Consider the following 13,788-nt stretch of genomic DNA (forward strand, 5'->3'; position numbering starts at 1 on the left):
CACACAAACAAGCAAGAGATGTTTTTAAGAACTTTGGACCATAACTGCTAAAAAGAATGTGCCCAAATCATCCCATTTATACAGGAAAGTGTTCATCATTTACCTAAAACATATGCCTATGATAGTGAAAGCCCAAAACCTGAACAAGCGACCGCCTGCATTTACAAGCCTTTACTGTATAAATCTACCTGAAATATTTTGACTAGGCACGGATACTAATTGATTTTCCTTTCCACCATGAATGTAATTTTAGGAGGAAGATCCTTGTGTCTTGTTTACAATTTTTGTATTCAAACATTTGGTTCCATCTTAAATGGGTCAATTTATGAGTCTTACTGGCGTTATTCGCCAGCTTCTTAAAGTTGAAAATTGTGCTAGCTTTTAAAACTCTTGTTTCTTATTCAGTATTTGTATTCAAACCTTTAATTCCACTTTAACAGGTCTGTTTACAAGTCTTACTGCCGTTATTCTATCAGCTTCTTACTTGAATATCCTGTTCCACCTTAAATGTGCAGCTATTGGAAGCTACTAAAGATCCTATTTTATCAGTTTAAAATACACAACTAAGTGTACATAATGTTACTAAAACATCTACCTACCCTAATTAGAGTTTAAGCACTCTAGTGTGTAGAAGCCTATTGGTTTTGTTCTGATTTTTTTTATTCTCCTAAACAAATGAATCTGCAGAGAAATCATAACAGCTACAGGCCCCAAAATTGATGGGTAGGTGCAGTTTGTGGGCATCTCGGTGGACAACAAAAAAGACACTGATTGGTCAGTGGGGGGTCTATAATGTAGCTAAACGCGTTTTGTCTCGTAAAACTCCTAAATGCTGGTAGCTAGGTACAAAATTCACAGACAAACAACTCTGCCACTTGGACTATGTATGTCAGCCTAATTTACAATTTGCTAATTTTCATTAAAAATTCTGAGGTATCATGTCAAAGATAGCACACAAAGTCCTATAGGGGACGCTGTAATAGCTAGGTAGCTGTTTATCAGCATCCGAATGTCGGATAAAGCTGTCGTCTCGCATGCTGCTTCTGTGGGTGATATTATAAGTGGGAAATTATGAACATTACGATACGTGCGAAATTGTTAACGTCATTGGCCAATCAGGTTTCAGCAGCTGTTTGACAGGCTAAACGTTGGCCAGTCATCATGAGCTTTGCATGGTATGTCCATGGAGGCACTTCCTATGTACCTACGAAATTTTGTGTTGATAGCCACTAGGGGACGCAATTCAGATTTTTAACATGAAAATATGAAATATCTCAGGGTAAATTTAACATATTGAGATGGAATTTAGATTAAAATATACTCTGCAGAATGTCTCACAACATTGCAGTTACATGTGTTGTCAAAAAGTGCATGTTTTTTTTTCTCATTAGTCATTATTTGAAAACAAATTTTCAGTTTGTGGATTTTCAAGCAATAGACAATAATTGGTTTTGATGCAATCTGCAGAGTTTGGAGGTAAATAATTATCCAAAAAATTATGACTTCTGGACATGCTGTCATTGCAAGATGTTGAGCTGGGTGGAGCTTTTTACATTCTTTCAGCTGTAACTGAAATTAAGCCCAGTTGAAACCAACCTTGATAGATATATATATATGCATACCCTGAGGATGCATGTGAAATATGAACAAAATCCACCTGCAATGTCCGCTACAATTGGTCAATAAATTGTTGTATGAGTTTTTGTGTGTTATAGCCCCACCTAGGGTTGCAGTTGCACCACAATTTAATCTTGTGATCTGATGCACATTTAGATTAAGCCTACAAATCTTTGTAATATTTGGGAAAAGAGTTCCTAAGTTACAGCTATTTTGTGTGCTTTGTTGAGTACATGTTCCACCCATAATTTGGAGGGGCCCTGGAAGCCACACAGTGATAAAATTCCAAAATTTTATTGATAATTATTAAGTTATAAGTTCAGGCCTTAGGATTCTGCTAAAATCACATATGTCCATGTTTGGTAAAGATCCAAAAAGTAGTTTACATTCAAATATATGTATATGCATTTCTAAGCTGAGTGCCTATAATTAATTCTCTATCTACATCTTGCGGGTGAATTAAATATTTGAATGAAGCATATTAAGTTATGTAATATTTTGGGAAAGTGTTCCTGAGTTACAGCTTTATTTTTGTGCTTTATTGACTGCATGCTCCACCGGTTACTGGGAGTGGCCTGGAAACCACACAGTGAGTGAAGTTTAAATTTTATTGATAATTATTAAAGTGGGGCGGCACGGTGGCGCAGTCACACAGCTCCAGGGACCTGGAGGTTGTGGGTTCGTTTCCCGCTCCGGGTGACTGTCTGTGAGGAGTTGGTGTGTTCTCCCCGTGTCCGTGTGGGTTTCCTCCGGGTGCTCTGGTTTCCTCCCACAGTCCAAAAACACACGTTGGTAGGTGGATTGGCGACTCAAAGTGTCCGTAGGTGTGAGTGAATGTGTGTGTGTCTGTGTTGCCCTGTGAAGGACTGGCGCCCCCTCCAGGGTGTATTCCTGCCTTGCGCCCAATGATTCGAGGTAGGCTCTGGACCCACCGCGACCCTGAATTGGATAAGCGCTTACAGATAATGAATGAATGAATGAATGATTAAAGTTTAGATTCTTTTGAATCTGCTAATACAACCTTTGTCCATGTTACATAAAAATCCAAAGCTCTTACTTTTTAATTTGTTTATAATATACGCACCACAGAGAAACACACATTAATCTGTTTCTTAACACAAAAAATCTTTAAATCACCACTATCTCTCACTTTCTTTATATAAAACACACAAAACTATGGAGTTTTAATCTATACATAGTCAGTACTTTTATTTGATTTTCTTGGAAATTACCTGCTTATCAAGAGAAAATTGGACAACTCTAAATTGAATCTTGTCTTGCTACTCCTATACTGCCTCCACCTTTCAAACACATGGACAGTATTTCCTCTCGTTTTACACCGTCTCCAGTCATGGAGATTTTTAGAAGGGCATTGAGGCCTTTTATGTCTGATCAAATCTGATATTATCTGTTCACATGCTCACGTCACGCCTGCAAAACGCTACATTTGAGTATGTGGCAACCTGGTGGGTTGGGACTGTAAGGTGACTGGACTGGGTGCAGGGTGGGATCTCATGCTGAAAACTCCAATAGAGCCCTTACTGAACTGGGAAGTTCTCCAACAGAAAATAATGCTTCAGCAGTACTTTTCAGTGAAGCCAGTGCTTCAGCTTAGCATTTTTCCTCAATCTATGATGGCACACCCTGGACATGTATTGAATACACTAAATATATTGCATATTGCTCCTTTAAAAGTCTGAAATTTACACACATACCAACATGAATATTAATATTATACCACTACAAATGTCCTCTACTGCTCACAGCAAACCAAACTGCCATTCACCTCTTTGGGAATTTATCAATCATACGGAAGGTTTGTTATTTTTTTAAACAATATTTTTTCTTTCTCAAAAAACTATTTTTTCTATTTTGAGATCCCACTGCTGTTCAGACTGTAGTAGTGTCTATAAGGAATCCCACCATATTGATTTAGACAATATCTTTTAAGAGTCAGTTACCAAAATGTAACTTTTTGCAAAAAAAATAAATAAATCGGGTGCTGTTGACAAGCTGTAGGCATGGAATCACTTGAACTAAATCACTTCCATCTCTGTATAAACATGGCTCAGATGAACTGTCAAAACCATTTGTATTTTTACTGTCCCCTATTTTACAGGTGTACACTTTACATTCTTGTCACAGGAATCCCAATTAACCATATTGTCAAGACTAGCTGAATATGTCTGAAAAAATATTGATTTTGATGATGATTCATTTCCAAGACTGCTGCTGAAAGCCAGGATGTAATAAGTATACTTTCAAAGATGTGTTGTGTATATAGAGGCATGATATATTATATTGATTAATTTAAAGAGTTACTTTGTTATTATTAATGAACATGGTTCATGTTTTCAATCATAAACCTTGATTAAAAGCAATATGCATATCTGGCTTAGTGAGGTATGTCATCCCCCGTCCCCATTTCCTTCTTAGTAGGAACATTGCACATAAGGTGCACCCATTGTTAAGACTGGTGTTTTAGACGTTTTTCCTCCTTCATAGAAAAACATGAAATCGAAGACTGCACAAGCATCAGTCTCCAGTTCTTAGGAGCAGTGTTCTCCAGATATATCACCTTTGGAATGAGTTTACAGCAGTGTTTGTGATAATCATTTAAAATCAGTACATGACCTTTCACTGATTTTTTCATGTTTAAATGCCATAAGATCCTCACAAAGATGTTCCTAGTTTCACTAGATTTCAGTTTATGACAAATACTTCGACAGCATTTACCTACCACAAATTAACCTACTGATAAAATAGTCTTAATTGAATTAATGAAATTTCAGCTAAACCCCAACAATACTAAACTAAAAATGTTATGATGAACATCTCTCAACTTTAAACCTGAACATTTAGTGGCCTTGTGTTTCATTTGCAGCACATTTTATGCACACAAAATCTTAATGTCTTTTTCAATATATTTATTAGAAGAAAATTCTGCACAATGTGAGCCAGATTAGACTGATTAATCCTCCTCTGCAGTCTGAGCCCGGAGGAAGCTGGCTTTCTTCTGTGCAACACGGTCTTTCCTCTGACCCAGAGTGAGTTTGCGGCGGTTCCATCTGTCAACAGAGAAAATCCTGAGTTAGCAAGAACAACTGAATTATAAAAATGCAATTCTGCACAAAACTTAAGAGGAACAATCTTTGTTACCTTCCATCTTGTAATGCTAGTATATCTCTATATTCAATTACAAGTTTGGTATTTAGACAAATTAGTTTAGAACATTATTAACTTAACAGTAACTTTGCAATTGACAGCAGCACCATACGGTGGTAACTAATTTTTAGTAGCAACATTTAAAAAATATGGAGTCACCTTAAACCCAGTAAAATAGCACTAATATTGCAAAGTGCTCAAACAGTCAACAAGGCTTGTGAGGTCTAGCTAGATGTTCGGTTGCCAATAATGAAGCAAACATTTATTACAAAGTTCAGTATTCTTATTTTTACATTCTTAAAGCTGGTGTACAATCGGTTAGAGCTGACCAGACTCCAACACAGTGAAAAGTAGGAGTGAGTCTTTCATACTTTTCTTGAACCATATTCATATAAAATATTCAATACTCCATACACTTTGTTAATGTAGGACAAAACTTGAAGCCATCTCATTTCATCTACTGTGATGCTAAACTAAAATCTGTTCCAAAATCCTAGACATCACAGTGTACAACGCCTCAGGAAACAACTGAAGAATCCAGCACCAGTGAGAAGTTTCCACCCACACAACTAACACCAAAGAACAAGGACAGCAGAACAGACTTCAGACCATATTCTTAGTTACTTGGGCACAATCTGTACTACAGTCCACTAGATCAGGAACGCTTACCATGCTATCAAGTCAACTGAAACGACTAAAACAACATACTGCATAAATGAAGCTCTGATACAAGCTGTTCAAACTGAAGCTTAATAGTCAGTAATGGGGATCCTCAGTCATTAAATATCCCAAAGATCCCCATTTGAAACAGTAACGCACCTCTTCTTCTTGACCTCCTTCTTGGGCTTCTTTTCATGCACTGGGTTCTCACGGATGGCTGCATGTGCCTTTTTGTACATATCCTCAATCTGCAAAGAATGCGGTTTTGGGGGAGAGGTGGTGGGGGGTGGAGAAAATGTAATTCCTACACATCCTGTCATTTGGGTAAATAAGTAAAAATTATAGCTTTAAAACATCAAAATTCTTACACTTTCAGGGGTGACACCATTCTTGATGAAGCGAGAAAACTGCTTCTTGTAGGCTTCCTCATCTTCTTCCAGCAGAAGGCTCATGTACTCTGACACATTCAGACCCAGGATGTGTTTACGGTGGACCTCTGCATTGAACTCTTTACTTTCAGTGTCATATCCAGGGAAACGTTTGGTGCTAGACAAAAACAGGAAGGGGAGAAAAAGAAGGTAAAAATAAAATTAACTGGAATGCTCTTATACAGTAGCACTACTTAAGGTTTCAAACTACTGATGCCACATCAACACCAAATATTTACACTTTACAAGAATATCATGCTGCTTTCAGCCCCGTCTTGAAACGTGCTCACATCAATTGTGCAAGTGAAGGACCAACTACAATTTGCTCAGTTACTAAAAGTATCATCACTAAGCAGCAAGATGCTCAATCAAAGAGTGTCAGAACACTTCAACAAACCCTTGACCTAATTATCCCTCAAATGGAAAATGTACCACAACATTACAGAATGTACCTGTGAGGAATGGACAGACCTCCATCTACAGCACCCTTCAGGGCTCCAAACACTTTGTTGCCGGTGGTAGTTCTGGCAAGGCCTGCATCCAGGTAACAGGTGAATGCACCAGGCTTTCCATCAATGCTCTCTACATTGAACTCCTCCCCAGTGATCTCCACCTGGCCATCATAGACTTTATCCAGTCCAAATTTGTTGAGCAGCTTTCAAAAAAGAAAAAGGGAGGGTCAGTGACAGACCAAAGATAAATAAGTTTGATATCCTTTCTTTTTAAATCAAAACACAACTTGTAGAGCAAGTAGTCATTTTGAGCAGTGAGGAAAATTGAGGAATAATCGTAAATGTTAAAAAGACTCCAAGACTGAAGTGCAAATTGAAATGGCTCCTTGTTTATTTTGTACCAAAATGTTTCATGAATTTAAATGCACTTAACAGCACTGAATGTGCATGTAAATGCTTTTGGTTATGCTTGACACTGGTTTCATTCACAATCTTAAAACCTGCTCAGCAATGCCTTTTCCTTTCAAAATTTGCACATGAAAAAAGTTGCACATACAGAAGTTTCATTCAAAACTTGTCCAACAGCAAACTCAATATTTCATCCATTCGCAATTTACACTCTCCACTCCACAAAACCTCTCAGGTTTCAAATCTACTGAAAGGTTTACTGAATTTACTGTAAGTGATTTCTGTGTTTTCTGATGAATCACTATTTAAAAACAGCATAAATTCTAGGATCAGAGCCTTAGAACTTTTTTGCTTTAATCACAAATTCCTCCCACAACATCTACATTCTCTATTATCTGATGTCGTTACTGCGGTTGGCAAATCACAATGTCAGTCAGTGGACTACTTGCCCAATGCAAAACCCTCTTTAAAAACTCACTCAAATCATGGTGTTAGATAGTGAGGCGCTGTGTGACTGTGTGACTTAAGCTATGTGCATATTAATATTTTAGAGTTGTGGCTTTGAACAAGGTCTGAACATAAGGTGTTGGACTTGTTTTTTTAAAGATAAAAAACAAGCTTACACCATCTTTGTGCATATAGCATATATGTTCACCAGCTGTGGATTCAGACAAACAGCTATCCTCTCAAGATTTATGTTTTGGCACAAAATTAACTCCATATTTCTTCCTCATTTATGGCCAAAAGGTATAAAGACATCAGTTCTGATTAATAAACTTTTGCATTTAACATCTCAACCATGCCGTATTTAACACACTATAGACGATTTGTATAATCACAAAAAAAAAAAAAAAAAAAAAACTAAAAGACAAAAGTAAGCATTGACTAAAGAGAAATAAAGCCCCCAGCATTGGGCTTTAAAGCAGCAAAACGTCTTTATGAGCAATGACAAATAATGCATCATATTTTAATGAGAAAGTGATGTGTAAGCCAAAACTGATGCTCGTAGCAGAATGCAACCAAATTCATATTAACCTTATGACATGTAGGGGAAGCAATTTCCTGAAGTGCAGAGACTGTTTCTACAGAAGTGTAACAGGTCTTACCCTGCGAGCAAGGAGCAGTCCAGTGCAGTAGGCCGCTGCATAGTTCGTCAGACCCACAGACACACCATACTTTGGGAGCTCATGGGAGTATGCTGCACACACAATCATGTCACCTTCAATCTTGGCATAGGCAATCTGCAACAAAGCACAGTTGTTTACAATTAATGAGGCGCAAGCCAGTAATTCAAACCTGAGCAATTTTTACAAGTACTTGTTGGTCCTGGGTCTTCAATGGTGTAATAATATCAATGGCTGTTTTATTTTTCTCAGTCCAACTAGAGGCAAATTCTTCTCTGGTATTAAATAGTAAAGCACAATAACAGAGGTTCCCTAGATGTTTCCCCCAAGACAGCATGTCTGATATTGTAATTCAAAGCCTCTGTACCTCACTACAAAAAAATAAATAAATAAATAAATCAGCAAATTCCTAGTTTTAAATGGAATGTCTATAATTGTAGAGAACTGCAGTTCTCTCTGGTTTGTTTACTTTCAGAAGCCCTGCATCTTTTGAGGTGGAATGCTATATTTGAAATTTAACGTTTTTATTCATGGTTTTAATTATCAGAAACTCATTTGTTACTTGAGATATTTCTATCTATTTTTACTTTCATGCAGTTAACAGTCACCGGAATTTAGAGTCAATATCACACCTATAAAATAAACACCTAAACAAAGCAATAACCTCATCTGTGTTCATGATTATCAGCATTTGGAGGGTTCTTTGCAGTTTCTCTGCCATGAGCAGAGAGAAGGGAAGCCTAACATGTCTAACGAAGCCACTTTGTTTTGTTATTTTGTTTTTACTCTTTTGCTGACACCGGGGCTTCATAAACATCAGTCCAGCGTGCAAACAGACTGAAGAGCTAGCAGTCAGTGAGGAAACACCTTCTGAATATTACAGATTTTTTTTTTCCTTTAGGCTCCTCCTAATTTAGAGTGGGACCGTATATAATTAGAAATTATATACGCAGCAATAACACCTCAAAGCAGGGTTCACCTACTTTATCCCCAAAGGGCTGGTGTGGCTGCAGGTTTTCATTCAAACCAATAAAGGAGCACACCCTCTGTAACTATTTAGAGACTGATCTTAGCTGATTAAACAAGTAGAATTAGGAATGGGCCAGATCAGTGACCCATGCTTTAAGGCATTATTGCACATAATACAGATTATGTAGACACTACAACACTGACATGCACTGATAAATGCCTGCTCTGTGGCAGATTTCCTTCACTTGGCAGTTCATGAAAATGTGCTAACATCTACAGCATAGTAAACCAGATTCTTCTAAGGAAACAGACATGGTAGACCCAAATACCAGGTGTGTTCTTGCCTGCCACAACAGAGCAAAAGTACTACTGGTAAAGCAAATTAACATATAGTTATAGTCTTTAATCTTAATCCTCTACCCACACTGCTGCTTGCAATTTGTAATTTATATTGCATATCGACCTCAAAGCCAGACAACGTACTCACGTATTATAACAAAGACTTTATTTAATCTCTTATATGCTCAGCACTTACCCTGTCCCATAATTTAATTTGATAGGATGTATTTTGACTTGGGTGTAGTGTTTAAGTCTGACTGACCTGTCACTTTACTTGTCTTCACATCAAGAGAAGGGCACTGAATTATAACACTGCAAGCTGAGTTGTGGCAATCAGCTGACCTCATTGTAAAGTACAAACAAACAAAGCAAGTAATGTTTGTCAGCAATATATACTGCAAAGGTAAAGCAAAACCCTCACCTGACAAACGATGTCCCTGTTGGAGAAGCGAACAATCATCCTGTATTTTGGTGTGTTGTACTTGTTCTTGTCTTGGATGACCAGGCGTTTGCGGGCAAAGTAATCAGTCTTTCCCTCTGCAAAAAGAAAAAAAGTGTCTGTACGCTGTGCTAACCTCGGAAGACCTGTTGATATCATTAAACCTTAAAATACTCACCTCTCCTCCTCCTGAACTTCACCTGGTATCTCTTGAAGTAGGACTTGTTCTTAACCACTTTTACAAATCCCTGTGAAGCAATGTTAAACATTAAAAACAAGCACACGCACATAATGCAATTTCAATTTCTATAAGCACTGACAACAAACCGACAACGATTCGATGTTAATGTGAACTTAAACTCAGAGGAGGTGGCCAACTCAGACCAGCTAGCTAACAGAGTTAGCATTTAGTCCTAATGAGTCCAAACAAATTCCTAGTTCGAGGATTTGACTTAGTTTATGCGTCCTTAAAACATGCAGACGTCACGCCAGATGAGTGTAAACGTAAAGTCAGTTAAGCAGGCATGCACTTGTGTTTAGGCGAAAAGAGTGAAAGGAGCCGTTAGGCCACGTTTGGAAAGAAACAGGGACTGGAGAATCTAACATCATCCTCTTTATTTTAAAGTTTATCTGAACACGTGAGTGCAAAGAAACCAAGAAAAAAGCCTGATGAATTGGATACCCCCCACATTAAATCGCTGTACTGACCATTTTGCAGACTTTTCTGTCTCCGAAACCGGAGCCAGGAGTCAAACGGCGAACGTTTTAACTCCGCTGCACTGGAAAAAGAAAGAATGATGTGCGCATGCGCAGTAAATAGCGCTGCACAGCAAAGCGTCACTATAGCATTCTCTGCTGGAGCGGAGGAACACAACAGAATAGAGAACAGCATCCTCAAGCTAACACAATGCTCCAGTTCAACTAGGAATAATAACGAGCTGCTGTAATTAGTATAATAGCATAATAGTAATAATAATAATATTTTGGGATTGTAGATAAATTGCAATACGAATCTGTAATATGAACTTTATTTAACTAGCGAAATTACAAAGAAAATATTCCCAACTTTCTAGACACCCAAGGACGCTTTTACAATCTTCACTACACAAATTTCCATTAGCGACAACCAAACGCGCACAGCACACTCTCAACCTGAAAGACCAGGACCACATCTGGCACTAGGGATTTCACCCAGGCTACAGTGTCAATCCATATCTGACCATACACACAGATATTCATTCACATACACAATCTTTCATCCACACCAGGTCAGTTTTTAGAGTAGCCAATTCACCTAACCTCCCTGTTTTTTGGACTGTGGGAATAATCATGAATTTCCTATTTAGATTCAAGATTCAATAGGCTTTATTGTGATTTCAACTATATACAGAGTACACAGTGAGACGAAAAAACGTTTCTCCAGGACCATGGTGCAATACATAACACTAATGCAGACAGAGACACAAGTGCAACACAGTACAAGTGCACACAGACAGACAGTACAACACAGACAAAATATGTTATGTTATCTGTAGAAGACCTGCACAGCAGTCTTCATGGTAGCAGCCACAGAACAGTAATAGATTACAGGAGGTAATGTGCAAATTATGCAATGTGCAACAATGTGCAAGATGTATATGTGGAAAAAGAATCCAGGGTCACAGTGTGAGGTAGTAGGTAAGTGCAAAATTGACAATCACAGTATATGGGATAAGTGGATGGTGTGTGTGTGTGTGTGTGTGTGTGTGTGTAGCAGTCTATCAGTTCAGACTCTGGAGTTGAGGAGTCTGATCATGTTGAACTGGATGCTGCAGTACCTTTATCCCAATGTTAGGAGAGAGAACAGTTTGTGTGAGGAGTGGGTGGGGTCATCCACAATACTGGTTGCTTTGCGTATGGAGCAGGTGGTGCAAATGTCCGTGATGGAGGTTAGAGATGCCGATAATCCTCTCAGCTGTCCTCACTATACACTAGAGGGTCTTGAGGTCAGGGATGGTGCAGTTCCCCAACCAGGGCACGATGCAGCTGCTCAGGATGCTCTCTATGGCGCCTCTGTAGAAGATGGTGAAGATGGGTGGAGGGAGATGGGCTTTTCTTTGCTGCTGAGCTTTCTTGGCTGTAGAACTGGTGTTCAGGGTCCAGGTGAGGTTCTCCGCTAAGTGGACACCAAATGACTTGATCCTCTCTTCTGTGGGGAATGCTGAGCTGAAAGCTGAGAACAGCATTCTGATGTATGTGTCTTTCTTCTCCAGGTGAGTGAGAAAGTGATGAAGGGTAGTGGTGATGGCATCATCTGTGAAGCATTTGGAATGATATAAAAATTGCAGTGGGTCCAGTGAAAGAGCTGAGTTTTGTTGTTCCTCATGACTAGTCCTTTGAAGCACTTCGTGATGATGTGAGTGAGTGCAATGGGTCAGTAGTCATTGAGGCAGGACACTGTGAACTTTTTTAGCACAGTTTTCGTCACGTCCACCAAGTCAGACTCGACACCTGCTTGTCAGGTAATTATGTGCCTCAAAACATGCACAGAAGTAATTCAGGGCATCAGGGAGGGAGGCATCACTGTCACAGGATTGTGGAGTTGTCCTGTAGTTGGTGACTGCCTGGATGCCCTGCCACATGTGTTTTGTGTCACCTGTGACCTTGAAGTGACCACTTGTGACCTTCCATTAATGGCAGCATGTCCCTGTAATGTCTGGATAAGCCCATTTATCGTTGGAACAAAAACAAAATGGTTGTTTTTTTTTTTTTGGTTTTGTTTTTCTTGTACTGTCTGAGGTGAGCCTGGACCCAAAGAACTCAGCAGCATTTCGGCATATAATTCATGTGTGGTTTCTCCTTGTGTAACAGAATTTCAGGTTGCATTTTCTAATGAAGACACAAACTTTGTTCAGCGATAAGCCTTTAAATATCTTTGCTTGCAAAAAACAAGCTTTGGCGGATGTTCCAAGACCTTCAATAATCTCCTGTTACAGAATTCTACTTATTTTCTACCCTGTCTTTTTTTGGACTTCGTTACAGGCATTAAATTCAAAATGTGTTTATATTTATACAATATACCATAGTATATAACATAATCAGGTTGGTGTGAAAAAACGTTGTTGTTTTTTTTTGTTTGTTTGTTTTTTTCAGTTAAATAAAGTTACAAGAGAATTAAGAAATCACATGTTCTAGTTTTAATTGCATTTTACACAGAAATCACAGCTTTTCTAGGATCTATGATGTAATTAATTGTTTGTAATACATTATAATACTATTAATTCAGTAAATACAGTTCTGCTATTTAAATGTTTTTTTTTTCTTTTTCTTTATTTTGGTTACCAGGTAATCCCACACCCAGGGCTGTAGTCTAATTAGAAGACCAAGAACTCTTCTTTGTCTTTAATATTACCTGAGCTTGAAATAGTGATCACGCACAGAGAATCCTACGCAGGTGCTGGCTGCGTCAGTGACTCTGAGAGAAAGAAGAGGGTGTGACTAACATTAGAATCATAAGCTTAACGTCAGCACTTCCATGGAAAAACCAGAAAAGTTGGTTGCCGGTGTCGCCATAAGTAAATCAAAACTTTCGGTCTAACCTCATTCACTAGCCTTGTTTAGAAAAGGTTTCTACAGGTATCAGATATAAAGGAATGTGGATTATCTAATGGTAAGTTGCTTATTATTTTATAATTCCTAGTCTTTGGAAAACAGTATGTTTAATGATAGTCTTAATTACATGGTCCTGATTACAGGGAGCAGATCTGTAACTGAAGTGAGTCATGTCTCAAGTTTTATCTGAAAAAAAAAAATTCCCACCATTGTGTTTCCTGCATATTTCTTTCATAGATATTGGAACTACTTAAAGTACAATTTTAACACTGCCACTTCATACATTACAGATATTATATGTATGTGTTGTACAAAATACATTAATTAATAAATTACACTTTAAGAACTAATTAAACATTTAGTCCACATTGTCTATTGTCCAGTGAATAGTGACTTCATTCTATAAAGAATAAGGGCAGAAGAAACAATTCTGAGTCAAGGGGTTTAGGAGGCAGACTATTCTGTTAGCCGGTTTACCAGAAGGTTGATAATAAATAGTTACATTTACTCAATTAAGTATACGTAAATGAAATATTGTGTATTTTCTTATTTATTCATTAATTAATTAATTTTCATTTTCAAGTTTTTGCCAGATT

At 38.0% G+C, this 13,788-nt stretch overlaps 1 protein-coding gene across 1 annotated transcript; it reads right to left on the reverse strand.

The window, feature by feature from the left end:
• Positions 1-4,528: 4,528 nt before the first annotated feature.
• Positions 4,529-10,442, reverse strand: rpl5b (ribosomal protein L5b). Its single transcript, XM_066663835.1, has 8 exons — positions 10,310-10,442; positions 9,780-9,849; positions 9,584-9,699; positions 7,837-7,971; positions 6,323-6,525; positions 5,811-5,988; positions 5,602-5,690; positions 4,529-4,685 (listed from the first exon to the last, which is right to left on the reverse strand). The coding sequence occupies exons 1-8, from the start codon at positions 10,310-10,312 to the stop codon at positions 4,589-4,591; spliced, it is 891 nt and encodes a 296-aa protein (XP_066519932.1). The 5' UTR covers positions 10,313-10,442; the 3' UTR covers positions 4,529-4,588.
• Between the last annotated feature and the right edge of the window lie 3,346 nt (positions 10,443-13,788).

Source organism: Hoplias malabaricus, chromosome 3 (genome assembly GCF_029633855.1).
Source record: "Hoplias malabaricus isolate fHopMal1 chromosome 3, fHopMal1.hap1, whole genome shotgun sequence".
NCBI lineage: Eukaryota > Metazoa > Chordata > Actinopteri > Characiformes > Erythrinidae > Hoplias > Hoplias malabaricus.

What these genes read in the sequence shown, in the direction of transcription:
- rpl5b (XM_066663835.1), bottom strand. An exon ending in ACAGGGACATCGTTTGTCAG is followed by an intron (nt 7,972 to 9,583) that starts GTGAGGGTTTTG and finishes GCTTTGTTGCAG; the next exon opens with ATTGCCTATGCCAAGATTGA. An exon ending in GACTGCTCCTTGCTCGCAGG is followed by an intron (nt 6,526 to 7,836) that starts GTAAGACCTGTT and finishes CTTTTTTGAAAG; the next exon opens with CTGCTCAACAAATTTGGACT.